The sequence below is a fragment of the Cladophialophora psammophila genome, assembly GCF_000585535.1.
Source record: "Cladophialophora psammophila CBS 110553 chromosome Unknown aczJe-supercont1.11, whole genome shotgun sequence".
NCBI lineage: Eukaryota > Fungi > Ascomycota > Eurotiomycetes > Chaetothyriales > Herpotrichiellaceae > Cladophialophora > Cladophialophora psammophila.
In genome coordinates this window covers 663,685-676,793 of record NW_006912932.1, presented here as the reverse complement: position 1 = coordinate 676,793, position 13,109 = coordinate 663,685, and the positions used below count along the sequence as shown (strand labels likewise).

General features: G+C 52.2%; 4 protein-coding genes across 4 annotated transcripts; 1 reads left to right on the top strand and 3 right to left on the bottom strand.

Annotated features, from left to right (window-relative positions):
- Positions 1-63: 63 nt before the first annotated feature.
- Positions 64-1,660, bottom strand: A1O5_07461 (uncharacterized protein; the record flags this gene model as incomplete). Its single annotated transcript, XM_007748050.1, has 2 exons — positions 64-1,509; positions 1,535-1,660. 2 exons carry the CDS (start codon positions 1,658-1,660, stop codon positions 64-66), a joined length of 1,572 nt encoding a protein of 523 aa, XP_007746240.1.
- Positions 1,661-4,879: 3,219 nt separating this feature from the next.
- A1O5_07460 (uncharacterized protein) lies at positions 4,880-5,419 on the top strand (the record flags this gene model as incomplete). Its single annotated transcript, XM_007748049.1, has 1 exon — positions 4,880-5,419. One exon carries the CDS (start codon positions 4,880-4,882, stop codon positions 5,417-5,419), a length of 540 nt encoding a protein of 179 aa, XP_007746239.1.
- A 2,048-nt stretch (positions 5,420-7,467) lies between these two features.
- A1O5_07459 (uncharacterized protein) lies at positions 7,468-8,803 on the bottom strand (the record flags this gene model as incomplete). The annotated part of the gene is made up of 3 exons (XM_007748048.1): positions 7,468-7,959; positions 8,026-8,249; positions 8,326-8,803. The coding sequence occupies 3 exons, from the start codon at positions 8,801-8,803 to the stop codon at positions 7,468-7,470; spliced, it is 1,194 nt and encodes a 397-aa protein (XP_007746238.1).
- An 899-nt stretch (positions 8,804-9,702) lies between these two features.
- Positions 9,703-10,989, bottom strand: A1O5_07458 (peptidylprolyl isomerase; the record flags this gene model as incomplete). Its single annotated transcript, XM_007748047.1, has 1 exon — positions 9,703-10,989. One exon carries the CDS (start codon positions 10,987-10,989, stop codon positions 9,703-9,705), a length of 1,287 nt encoding a protein of 428 aa, XP_007746237.1.
- Between the last annotated feature and the right edge of the window lie 2,120 nt (positions 10,990-13,109).

Here is a 13,109-nt window from a genome sequence, read left to right as displayed (position 1 = left end):
CATGACGGCCCCTTGCAGGTTCTCTTGGTTTTCCTCGGGTCCGTTTCTCAGCTCGCTCATCGACTACCATGTCATGGTCGAGCTCAACGAAGGGACGTGGACGTTGCCGATCGTTTCATTGATCGCAGTGAAGACTTTGCGATCAACTCTCCATCTCGGTTGTCTCATGATCGCGCGAGCGAGCCACGCCGTGGGAGCGGCGAGGCTGTTCGTTGTGCAGGAGAATGCAACGCACATGCCTACGTCGGTCGATGCCAGGCCTTGCTGTACCAGGATGCCGGACGTGGAATATATCACGGCAGCACGGGAAGCACTGCTTTGCCCGCTTCTCCCGACCCATAGTCTCATTCCGGTCATCTTCGAGATCCACCCCACTAGATGCTGATGCTTTAAGCACAGCGCCGCTGTATGCCAGGAAATGCTCTCGGCAGCGGCTGGAGTTGATACACTCATGTCTGGCGAACATACCCACAAGTCGAGACCACTGAGGACGGGTTGGGATCGAGAGTTTACCTCTGTCGCGTTTTGAACGGTAATCAGACCGGTGCTGCAACAACTCCAGTCTATTCTTGCTTCAGGGTCTTGTCCTGTCCCCGAGCGGAATTCCACCGGTCTACTTTTGGTAAGACTACGGGCGAAAGCGGCAGAGATGCAAATAACAAGCTCGCACACACCGAGCCACCAGCTGGACGAACGAAGTCCAAGGTAATGACACAAGAAGCTCAACGTCAGGCAAATCCCAATCGCATCAGCTTTGATGCAAGCCCAGCTGGTTAGAGGCTTCAGCCAAACCGCTTCGAATGCCTGTCTCCGACCATTGACAGCAGAAAGGAAATCTGCTCTCAACCTGCTGTCAGACTGCGCAGCTATCACAAGCCCATCCTTCCACGTCTGCGAAAGAGGCGCACTTCTTGGCCGAAGCGGAATCGAGTGACTGCAATGGTGGATATTTTGAGCAGCCAGAGTGACGAAGGTGACGATTCCGATATATCCTATAATCGTTAGGATCCAGCCAGTTGAAAGCCGCCACGCCAGGCTGAAGCCTACCTCGATCATATACAAGGCCAGAATAGTCAACGTCGAGCTCAAGCCGATAAGAAACGATATCTTTCGCGATGTGACATTGGCCGTGCAGTACTCAGAAACCGCATCAAATGTGATGACGAAGGAGATCTTTCCTGCTCCGCTGACGGAGACCGTCACACCTGCTGCATTTTTGCTTGGTTGACCTGATATATTCGCAGCTGGCGGATTCAGTGTATGTTGAAGGCGATTCCTCTGAGTCTCTGATTTTTGGTCGAGTAGATTGACCTGCAGTGCGGCCGCCAGTACTTCCAGCAACTGGTCCTTGATGCCATCCTTTTCTTGATCGCAAATTGCAGGAACCTGCAGCCGAATCTTTGCAACTTCGTAAGCATGGCAGGAGTGGAGTCGGGCTGTGACATCTCTGACGGTGTCTTCTGAGACAGTGGATTGCAACAGACACCCCCACCGCTCGAGCGTGAAAAGCTGATGTGGCAGTAGTTGTTCGCACCAGATAGCCGTCGACCGGTTCTGGATTCACGCCGTCACAATTAACACGAGACATTTCCAAGGCGGCAACACTCCGGGATTCCTGCTCGTATCCCAGGAAGGAGCAAATCCGATGAGAGCCCGACATTCGGAAGAGACTGGTGACGATGGAGACGAGTCCCAAGAGAGCGGCCGCAAGGCTGAAGGCTCCACTGGTGCCCCTAACATCTCGCAATAATTGTTTGGTACTTCGTTCGCCGATGAGTAGAATCAGAGGCCCAACATCAGAAAGGCCGGTGGCCCACGCGTCGTAACTTGAATCGACGGCGCCACCGATTGGGAGTCCCCAGGCTTTACCAATCAAAAGACAACCGTACAGTAGATGAAGGAGCCAGAAAACATGGCGGTCAGATCTGTGTCATTGATTCATTGGTGGAATATGAGGGGAATAATCTAGACTCTTTCTTCATCCATCTCCATGGCCTGACAGCGAAATATTTATGAGACTGATGAGGCTGAAGGGTTTCAGAACACACTGGTAGCCCGAGGCCAAGGACGATGTTGACCTTGTTGCACACATAGCAGACAAGGGTAGAGGAATCAGGGGCAACGGATGATGATGATTGGGCGGCGGAAGACTCACCGTATCAGCCTGTAGCCTTCTGCTTGCTCTGATATACATGGCCTCTATTGGGTCGCCAAAAGGTCAGTTGCTCAGGGCTCGCTGTTACCAGAGGTTGGGTGGCGAATGTAGCAACACAGCTAGCAAGTAATAGTAGTACTTGTAGACACAGAAGGCCGAGGGAGGGTCACAGGTGAGGAACAAGAATCATGATATTGCCAAAGTTGCAAACTTGTGCGTGACGCTGGATCACCTCATTGATGATGATTCAAGATCCAGTAAGTTCCGGCCTGCCATTTCCCACCGTCATGTCCCAACTTGGTAGACTTCCGCCTGCGCCTGCGCCTCACCTGCGTGAGGGCACACGACAACAGTCTTCCATGCACGGCCGACACACTCTCGCCCTCACCGACAAGTCTTCTCGATGAACCAGAGGGGCTTCGTTTGTCTCTCTCCCACGAACATGAGTTCGATACAAACGCACCGCATGGCACTCATCTGACCTGAAAGATTCCCTCTCATGCTGCAGCTAGGCTGATATTTCCTTGCTTTCACCCAACCAGCAAAATTCTCGAAGCAAAATGATTGCTAGATGGTCAGAAGAGAGTCGGGTTACTAACAGACCTTGCCGTCGCATCCGCGGACTCGTTCTCCTCGACGAGCAATGACTGCCCGTCTGAGGCCTTCTGCCATGCCTAATCATCCCGGCCCGGGCCCAAAGCTCAAGTCGAGGCCTTTAACTGACTGGTCGAAACCTTTCTCTGGACCTCGCAAGAGGGAGAAATCTTCAGGAAAGAGGAGGTGCTGGGCAGCGGATGAAGCCTTGGAGGCCAATGGTCGTGCCGGTTCACCTCCACCTACGTCCTTCCATCAGTCCATCGGAATCTGCGGTCATGAGTCGATATCGATGGGCACCCCACGCCCAGATCCTCCTCATCCAACGATCTTGTCCTGACGAGCGGCAGAAATATCACAAATTCAGACTGATCGAAGAAATTCTGGAGCCGTCAGTGGCTAGAATTAAAGGCACGGTCAGCATTTTTGCTCATTTTTTCCCACTCCAATGGCTCCGTGCAACGTGGAAGTGCAGGCTACGAATGATGACTGCGCCGGCGCAGGCTTTGGTGCCAGATTATTGTGAAAGGCCTCTTGCAACTGGGCTTCCCCGTCTGCAAGCTCTCCCAATTCGCAGCCCCAAGATCAGCATCACCGCCCAATGTCAGTTACAGTTAGCAGTGGGGCGCAGGCCAGAATTCAATGAGACTTGCAGTCTTGACAAAATGGATCAACGAGGCAAAAAGACGGTTTGACCTACCTGCTGGAAAGGGCACCACAACGACAGCCGACTGAGGCAATTGGGGCGGGCGCCACCGAGATGAAACCACCTGTGACAGGGCGAGGAACCGTCGCATCGGCCAGTCAGCGGTGGCCTGTAGCCGACCATCTCTTGCCATCTGTTGTAATGGTCCGTTTCCCCTGCTTCCTCGGGCGTTGAGGTCCGCAGTACCGTTCCACAAGGTGCCTGCATTGGCCCAAGCACCAATCCAAAAATGCCGAAGATGGGCTCCTACTCAGCACCGTCGCATGCACCTCGACAGCCCGCTCAAGCCCGGCTTCGCAGCTACAACATTGTTCGAGCCATGCGTTTTCTCGCATACGTCGTCCTGCGCAGGCCGAATCTGAGGCGAGATGGGGAGGGATTCTGCATCATGCAGCTGGACCGAAGTCCTCCCTGGCAAAAGGCAAGCTAGTCCGCCTCTTCAAGCCCTGACTTCGCCCTCGTTCCTCGCGCAATTCTGGCATGAGGATATCACCACCTACTGTCACAAGCCTTTTTTGCTCATCACACTCCCATCACTTCAAACCGCGGTTACAACAACAAACTTGACAAACTTTACAAAGCTTTCGAATTCGTTTTCTGTCCCTTGTCAAGACTACTTCTTATTCCTCTTCTTCTTATGCACGTTTCCTTTCTCCAACGTGAGACAGAATCTGTCATCCATGAAGTGCAACAGCGAGAATAACAAAACCGGCCGGGTCTCAAAAGTATTTCTACGTCACGCTTAGCATCTTTTGAGACCTGCTTGTGTGACCTCTGTGCTTCTTTTGAGCCCCGCAAGTTGCCAGTGTACATTGAGTGTGCACTTGTTCTAGACGTCTACCAGACGCCTCACCGCTTCCTTCGTACCTGAACTCTTCCTCTGTACCTGATTTTGTGAAGCAATACTCTTGCACCACCTCAGTGAAGACTTGTCAAGCGGTACATAAAGATTTGATCTGCTCCACGCCACGCAACACAGAGGCGAGCATCACTCGGTCATTCAAGAGTACATCTCCTGCCTCACATTACGATCTTCAGTCTCCCTCAAAGCCATGTGTGTGCGTACGAAGACCTCGTACGGATGCGGATGCGAATATAAGACTACCGCCGAGTGCCACTCATCGCATTGCCAGGGTCTGGAAAGATATCACTACCCCAGAAGTGGCGACTGCCGTGCCTGCAAAGAGGCTGGCAGCACGGTGACACGAGGGCGAGATGGCAAAGGCCGGTATGGACAAGAAATCAGCAGGCGAAGACACTCTAGGGAAGATGATGAAGCATCCATCGAGGAATTGCCCCCCACTGCTGATGTTGGTGATGGAATAAGTCCGTGGGCACCTCCGTTATCGCGAGAAAAGGAATGGAGCAGCCATTCTAGAAAAAAGGCAGATGACGCTTGGTTGCAAGAACATGCAGAGCGAAACATGGACCTGCAAAGCATCCGCGACTCTCTGCCTGACGATACCCCTTCTGATCGCAGATCCCGGAACGCCCATTCTTCGCCTCGACGACATGCACGAATCTACCTAGTGGATGATGATCTCCATTATGACCGTGGGGACAGCTATGAGAAACGTCATCGCCGGGAGGAGTCGGGCAGGAGCCTTCCTGTCGAGATACGCAGCGCAAATGTCTACCGTCGGCGACGACAAGACAGTCAAGACAGTTTCGACAGCTTGCGCAGCTCACGTTCATCGACCCGAAAGCATACCCCGGCGAACACCAGTTACACGGCGTACGAGTACAACGATCTTCACGATTCCGGATACGGCTCATACGGCTCTCGAGCATCCCATGGGTTTCGAAGAGCAAAGACCGAGCCCTACGCCTACCCACCATCTCCGCCACCCCAGGTTGTGAGCATCAAAACACCCTCACCCCATTCTTATACCCCATACGGAGTCGGCCCGGTCAACATTGTCACACGCACTCCGGCCTATGGGTACAGCTCTCCAAGATACTGATTCAACAAGAATCCTCCTTGATCTTTGCGGCAAGGCATTTCCCAGGCGTTTTGAGCCCAAGGCAAGGCTGAACAAGGCATTACATGGTCTTTGCATTGATGCAGGCAATTGGGCGTCGGTCACTTTTCCTCTATCAACTGCACGGCGACACACCTCGTGTCTACAAGCTTGTTCCAGTCAAGAGATATACAAATTTCCGCAATGCAGTGCAATGCCAAGATGCTAACCAGCGGGCATTTGTGAGCCCCTAGTGGGTTAGTTATCCATTGAGTTTATGTGGCGAAGGCTTCCAGGTTGTTATTGACACTGTGAGATATCAGTGTCTCTGATGTATGATTGTTACAATGTGGTTCAACGATATCAATGAAGCGAATGAGTGAACGACGGCGGACGGACTTTGACTCAATCAGGATGTTTGAGCTAACGATATAAGGACACGGCGCTGAGAGAACTTGGGGGAGGAGGGTTACCGTAGGAGATGTCTGGAGGCTATAGTCAGTACTTCTAGTCAGTTTTTGGAGGTACCTTGACCTGTATCTAATATTTTGCTGAGAACTATTGTGACGCGCCTTGTTGATGAGTTCGCCTTTGGAGCATTCCCACCCACAGCACCCATCGTCGACGTGCTATGTGTGTATGTACATTCGCCCTGATGTCTGAGGTCGAACGGCACTCGACTCTTTTCCTATTGCAATTTGGCCACTGGGCTTACCCTTACACCCTCTCATTCCTCGGTGCTTCGATTTTTCGATTTCGGGCTGGCAGGTCCTCGGGGATGCGTAGCGTACGCACCCACTTTGTTCCCCCCTGTGCGAGGGTGAGCACCCACGGTCCCTCTGCTACATAGCCACTACACTTTGTGCGCAACCATGCCTTCTGTTGCCACCAGGGCGGAATACGTAACCCTGGAGAAGCTACACCTACAAGTAACCAAGAAGAATACTTCGTTGTACGGAGTAATACCTCTACGCAACCCAACTACGTAAGGTTAGGGATTCAGACGCGGATGGGGATGGCGATGCGATGCGAGACGAAAGTGCACAGCCCCCTCCCTCCCCCCCTTCGGGCTTCTTTTGTCGCTGGCAATAGTACTATCAGCTCTTCAAAAGCAATCCTAGCTTTCAGCTTTCCGGTTCATGATTCAGCTCCGACTTTGGATTTTTTTTATTGTTCGACTTTAGCTTCGACTTCAGGTCCAAGTCCAGGTCCTAGCTAGGTGCCATACTAGCTAGGTTCGGGCCCCGCCCAGGTCGCCACGGCGGAAGGAAGAGGCTCGCCTCGCTATGTACAGCACTATTACCTGGGTGCAGGTAGGTGTACGTATGGGACGTATGGACGTATGTAAAGCACCCGGACGCCCAGGTCCTGCACAATCGCCCTTGCTCGTTCTCGTTCCAACAGAGTCTGGTGTCTTGTGGACTACAGGCGCCAGTCATGCCAGAACTTCCTCTTTACCTAACCGTTTTTTTTTTTTTTTTTTGCCCGTTTTACGTTTCCCCCTTTCCCGTCCACATGGTTGGTCTGGATCTTTCGAATACGCCCATGGACCTATTCATCAAAATAGAAAAGGCATCAAGACGAGACGAAAAGGAGAGCCCCGATTTATGACGAGATTGACAGACCTAATTGACATGGAGCTGGATTTTTCTTAATCGAATGGATGGGATTTGATTCTTCTTCGAGACCAAGCACCTCTCCATTATGCGTCTCTCCGTCATCTCCTGTGAAGCTTGCGGTGTAGCCTACTTAAATTTCTTATTCCTTGATCATCCAGCTCAAATCAAACGCCACTCACCGTGCCCGTTCGCAACGTATTGTGACCGCCACGCCGTCCAACATTCGATGTGTATCCGGCTGTGCAGTCGCGGTCAGATTGAAACCCCGCGGAGAGCTCTGCATGGTGCCCACACTGCACAAAGCATGAAACAGAGCAAGAGCGACATCTGTCCGGCCTTCGCGTTGAACGTCGTCAGGGAACTCCTTTCTCACCTAACTCCTCAACCACCGAAGCATCCACCGGAGATTCTCGCCTCGTGCTCGTCGAAATCCTAGCAGAATTCCTTCTCCGATATGATGGCCTTCTCATTCTCATACTCGCTCCATCTCAGGGTGCTCCTGTCACTCTCCGCCTCACTGTGCTTTTCCTTCGGCGGGGTCTCTTTCTTCATGGCCGCCTTCACCTTGGCCGTTCTGTCCTTGCTTTCCTTCTCGAATGTCGCTGACCAGTCGATCTTCTTCATCTTGCCGTCCTTGGCGACGACAACATCACCCGAAGGGACCCACTCAGAGGACTTCCCCATGGAAGTGATATCGCCGAGCTTGGCGACGCCATGACCAACGGTCTTGAGGGCGAGGCCGACTCCGGAGATCGCGGAGCCTGCAGCACGGAGCGGGAATTTGGCGATGCGTACGCGGCGGGATTCCTTGACTTGAATCATTGGCATGCGGGGAAGGGCTTTGATGTCACCTGGTCTGAGGGCAAGGACCCAGTCCCAAGTGTATTGGGAAGTGTCGCCGCGGTATTGGAAGTAGAAATTTCCCTGTGAAAGCCTTGTCAGTGCCAGCGGTTGGAAGGGCACAGGCTGGAGAGGCGTAGTGAAACTTACCAAGCCAGACTTGTCCGCCACAGTCCATTGTAGACGCTGGGTGTTCGGGATGACGACGGGCTTCGTGACGATAACAGCCACAAACTGGATCTTGGCATCCTTTGAGTGGCTCTTGGTATCAGCAATCGCGCAGTAGTCGTAGTCTGCGAAGTGCTGCTTGTCGACTGCCTGGAGTTTGGCAATCGGGAGGAGATGGACATGCTCGGTCGGGGAGAGGACGGTGACTGAAACCTCGTGAAGAATGTAAGTTCAGAGTCAATCTAGGTAGAAAACGATGCACTGGAGTTGGTAGAGGCGTACACAGCCAGCTATAGATCTTTTGCGCAACTTCCCTGACCGTCATATTCGTGATAGCCAATTCAAGATGATTTGGTCCCCATGTCGCCTTGTCATTCTCCTTTGTGCCATCCTGAAGGTATAGATTCACACTGGCAAAGTTGCGCCCACCCTTGATGGCCTGCTCGCGGATCGTGGTAGCGGTCTCGAGCTTGTCAGTAGTCTTGGAGTCTGCGAGGTTCTCGGTGATTAGCATCACGTTCTGGCCGGCGCCAAAGGCGTCGTCTTTGAGCGTGTCAAGACTGGCAGCAAGCCTTTCCCGGGCCTCGAAGTTGGCGTCTCCGTCATTTGAGCGGTGCAAGATGCTGCAATCACCAATGATGCCCTTGAGACTGGAGACATGGGGAGTGTTGGTCGTCGGGTCATTGACATAGATCCATGGGTGCCTGGGCAGAGATGGAGGAGAGGTGAAACCCAAGAAACGGTTCGACTTCTTGCCCATCTTGATCGAGATCCTCACTAGTTGGAGATGATTTGCGATAACGATACTGCGATGGAGGGGCAGAGAGGACTGATTCGAGGGTGGACAGCGTGGGATCAGATGGGCGCGGTCAGTTGAGCCAGGGGCCAAAGAGTCGCGATGTGCTCTAGGTTAGGATAGCTTGACGAACCTGCCAGCCACTGCCTGATAGGACCCTTCACAACGAAAAGGGAAGAAGTGAAGGTGAAGTAGTGGTCAAGGAAGTGAGAGAGCAGTCAGGTCGACACTTTGATGGTTACCCCTCGTCACTTGGGATGCCAATCCTCAAGCATTGCTGAGGGAGTGGGACACAGGCATTGGAAACCGGACAAGGCTGAAAGCCATGTGTCCATGATTGTGTGAAAGAAGCTCTTTGCAAAGGTCGGAACCACCGTGCACTGCAATAACTAGCACATTTGAAGCATGGAAAGTTGAGGCTACGCGGATCACCACATGCTGGTACCCGGGCCTTGTCAGGCTCACAAGGCAGACTCCAGGCCCTCATCCTCTTCTTGTCTGTGAGAGTCCGGACTTCTCTTTGCATTCGCACGAGTTGCGCCCGTAATTGGAGGGACAAGCACAGAGAATGTGCCGAAAGAGAGCCTACCGGCCTTCAGATACAACAAGGTTGGGCGAAAACTGGTCAAAAGCTCCCACGGCTGCTAGTGTGGAGGAGACGGGCATTGGCAGCCATCTGCTGCCTGGGGGCCGCAAATCTTCATTCGCCCAGTCTCCCACCACACAGTGGCATGTTCGTGGTCATGCAGGATGCAGGGCGACTTTCCTTCACGCCCAGGTCAGGTTGAAAGAGTGAAGCAGGCTTTCCCGCTTTTCACTGCCGATTCGATTAGTATGGAAAGCTATCGCCCGTCATGTGCTTCTTAGTCGAATGGTATTGGGCGGAGCGCGCCCGATGTGCCCATGCGCTTCCTCATCTCTTCTCCCGCTGCGACCGTGCTAGGCACCTTGATCCCACAGCAGTCGCCCCAGTAGTCAGGTTCGTGTCCGAAGTCCTTCACATGCTGCATTCTCTCCGCCTGCGCCCGAAGTGTCTCTTCGTCCAGTTGGCCCATGTCCTCAGTGCCCGGTATTAGGCCCCCAAAAAGGAAGTGTTGCATGATGGGCAATTTGCCCAGGACTTCCTTGACGAACATTTTCCGCATGCCGTCTTCCACCTTTTGCCAGCTCTTTGCACCTGAGATGTCGTCTAGCATGGGGCTGTGCCAACGCAAGCCCTTGACAGTCTTGACGCTGTCGACCCACCGCACTTGGTTGAGGTAGATGTAGTCATTGCCTTCCTCGTCCAGGACAACGTTGTTGTGGATTGACCTGGGCGTGATATAGGCATGCCCGACCAGCTGGCTTGCACCGAACAAAAAGGGCAAGAACTGGTAGTCGTCGAGGCCCCAGACGCCATGGCTCCCTGCAGGTTCCAAATAGTATGTGCTCTGGATCTTGCGCATGAGGTTGAGATATCGGACGAAAGTGTGCATTACAATCGCAGGGAAGTCTTCTCGTTGGATCTGCTTGAGCTGGTACAGACACAACAACCACATCATAAAATTCAGCTCGTGTCCAGACCCATAGTCCAGTCGCTCCTCGGAACCAAATGAATTGATCAGATAGACAGAGATCTCTTTGATGGCATCCTCATTGTGCAGTCCCAGTACTTCCTTGTGTATCCTGTCCACATCTCTTACAATGGCTTTGTGCAGACTGCGAAAGACCGGGTTGCCAAATCTCGATCCCGTGTCGAGAGGAGGATATTGTTTTACCATTCCTTCCAAGATGTCGAGGACCCTGTCAAGTTCCTTGATGGTGTTTGAAAAACATCGAGAATCGAGCGAGGAAATTCGACGACCGCGGACGCAGTCGGCCAGGGTGAAGATCCATGCCAGTACCAGCACGTACGTCGGCGAGGCAAGGAACTTCTCATGATCCGAGGGCGACAGAATCCGCTTGACTGGCGTCGTGAAATGCACAGATTCGATCGATGGGGGGGAAGGTAATGCAGGTGTCTGGGGAGCAGGTTCTGAAAGGGCAGGCTGCTGAGATGATTTCCTTCGAGACCCAGGAATCAACTTGGGGATTGTATGAGACAGCTTCTCATTTTGGCTATCAGCATTTCCGCCGGCATTGCTGTGTTTGGTCGTTTCTTCGGGTGCCATGGTGCTAAGTGTCTATGTTGAAAGTGGTATTCAAGTCTGTTGTTCTCCCCAGCAATCCATCGTAAGAAGCGCAGTTTTCGCAGGTGGCGTGAATCCCGGAAACTGCTTGCCCGCCCTCGGTTGCTTAGGAGATGCCCTTTTCCAGAGCTACCCCGCGAGCCACCTAATATGAAACCCTTTCAAAGAAGTACAAGTGCCTAGAGTGACTTCTATATGTAGACCGATGTTAACGTGCAGTGTCAGTGGAATATAAATTACTCGTATTGAGGATTTAGGTTATGACGCATCTCGCTTTCCCGACTGACGAGACGCAAAATCAGTCACAACACCCAGCCAACTTTTACCAGTGTTCGGACAAGGCAGTTTCTGGATAATATCTCTCACGCTCAATGATCTCGCAGTCCGCTTTTCTTTTCAAGCTCGCATGACGTTTCCGACACCATTTGTACGTGCAGGACGACCCTGTACGCGCCAAGTACTTGGTAGAGTCTCTCAAATATCCGAGAGAGATCCAGAAACGACCTCCGTTAGAAACAAGACCTGATAGAAGGTGTGATTTTCGTAGCTTTACATCTCTTTGTCTTTTCGAAAGCCAAATCCTTCACTTGGTACTACCCTGCGGAGCTTTCCAACATATTATGAATAATCTCCAGGTGCCCGTATTTTCTTGCTATATCCAGCGGCAAACGATGTGAAACGATTGGCTTTCTCTCTGGTCTCGCACTATGTTGTAGCAGAACTTGTGCTACTGCAGTATTCCCAATTCCACAAGAAGTCCATGAAGCGGTTCCATGGAACATGGTCACGTCCACAAGGTCGGGGAACGTTTCCGAAAGCGCATGGTCGAAGGGGCCAACCTCTCTCGTGAAGCAGGGTCAATATTGGCAGAGTCGCTGGATTATTTTTGTCCCTTTTGCGGACGTGGTAGACATCTTCGCCTTTTGTCGCGTCGCCACCATGATCAACGAGTAACCGGACGGTATCAATCGAGGCGAACTGAACAGCACGAGAAAGTGGTGTAATTTGATATTTTCCGGCATACGCATCAGGGTCAGCGCCATGGTCAAGAAACCAGTGGACAACCTCGTCGCTGGCACCCTGTTGGATAGCGTACCCAGATCACTCAGCTTGTGATCATGTCCCCTGCAGGTACATGCTTACTCCAGGAACAGCGGAGCCAAATATCTTTCCGGCATATCGATGCCCCATCCATGATCGATCAACACCTGTATAGTCGGTAAAGACGGGGACCGGTTCGCAAGCACGACCAAACCTTTCCATGTGTCCGAGGAAAATTCACGACCGCATCCAAGAGGCCCAAGGTCACCGGCTCGACCGTTTTCAGCAGCCTTGAGAGCATTGGGAGATGAATGACCTTTGTTGATCCTTCTGGTCTGTCGAGCCTAGGTTTTTATCAAAGGATGTCATTCTGCGGTATTGTGATATTGATGATGGAGTATCAAGTATACCTAGTAGATGTCAATTCTAGCGAGCCCAAAGGAAAAATAAACAGCGCTGTCAGATGAAACAGTCTTGGTAGCAAACATAAAGTCCCCCCGCTGTTGGATCGAAAATGACCTTCATTCATAAGCACATTCAATTTACCTTGAGAGATATTAGAGCTCTATTCTTTATCGACACTATTAGCTATACTCGGTACTTGACACGGCGGCCACTTTGTGGCTGGCTTGCTGGGTACCCAGTACTCTTCCGCTACGACGTACATTACCGAGTAGGTACCGAGTCCATTCTTTGTCAGACTCCACCACTTATTTTTCTACTTGGCTCGCCTACCTAGGCACAACTCGGGTGCTTCTTCCCCACCAAAAGAGAGAGTCTCAGTGGGCGGCGCGTCGCCCACTAGCCTTGCCGTCCTAATAATGATCTCATCCGCATGGTCACGCGTCGTCTAAAAGAACCTGGGGCGCAGCTTAAGGCACTATGAGATGGCGGCTATAGAAGAGCATCTTTGTCTTCGAGTCTCGACCTCTGCAACGCGTTTTCGATGCACTTTACAAAGTCGACGCCGTGTTCCTTAAATCACGCCATACCTTGGATTCTGGCATAATACTTGCAGCTCGCGCCATCTTCCCAACAGACCTGAAGTATCCTTCTCAATC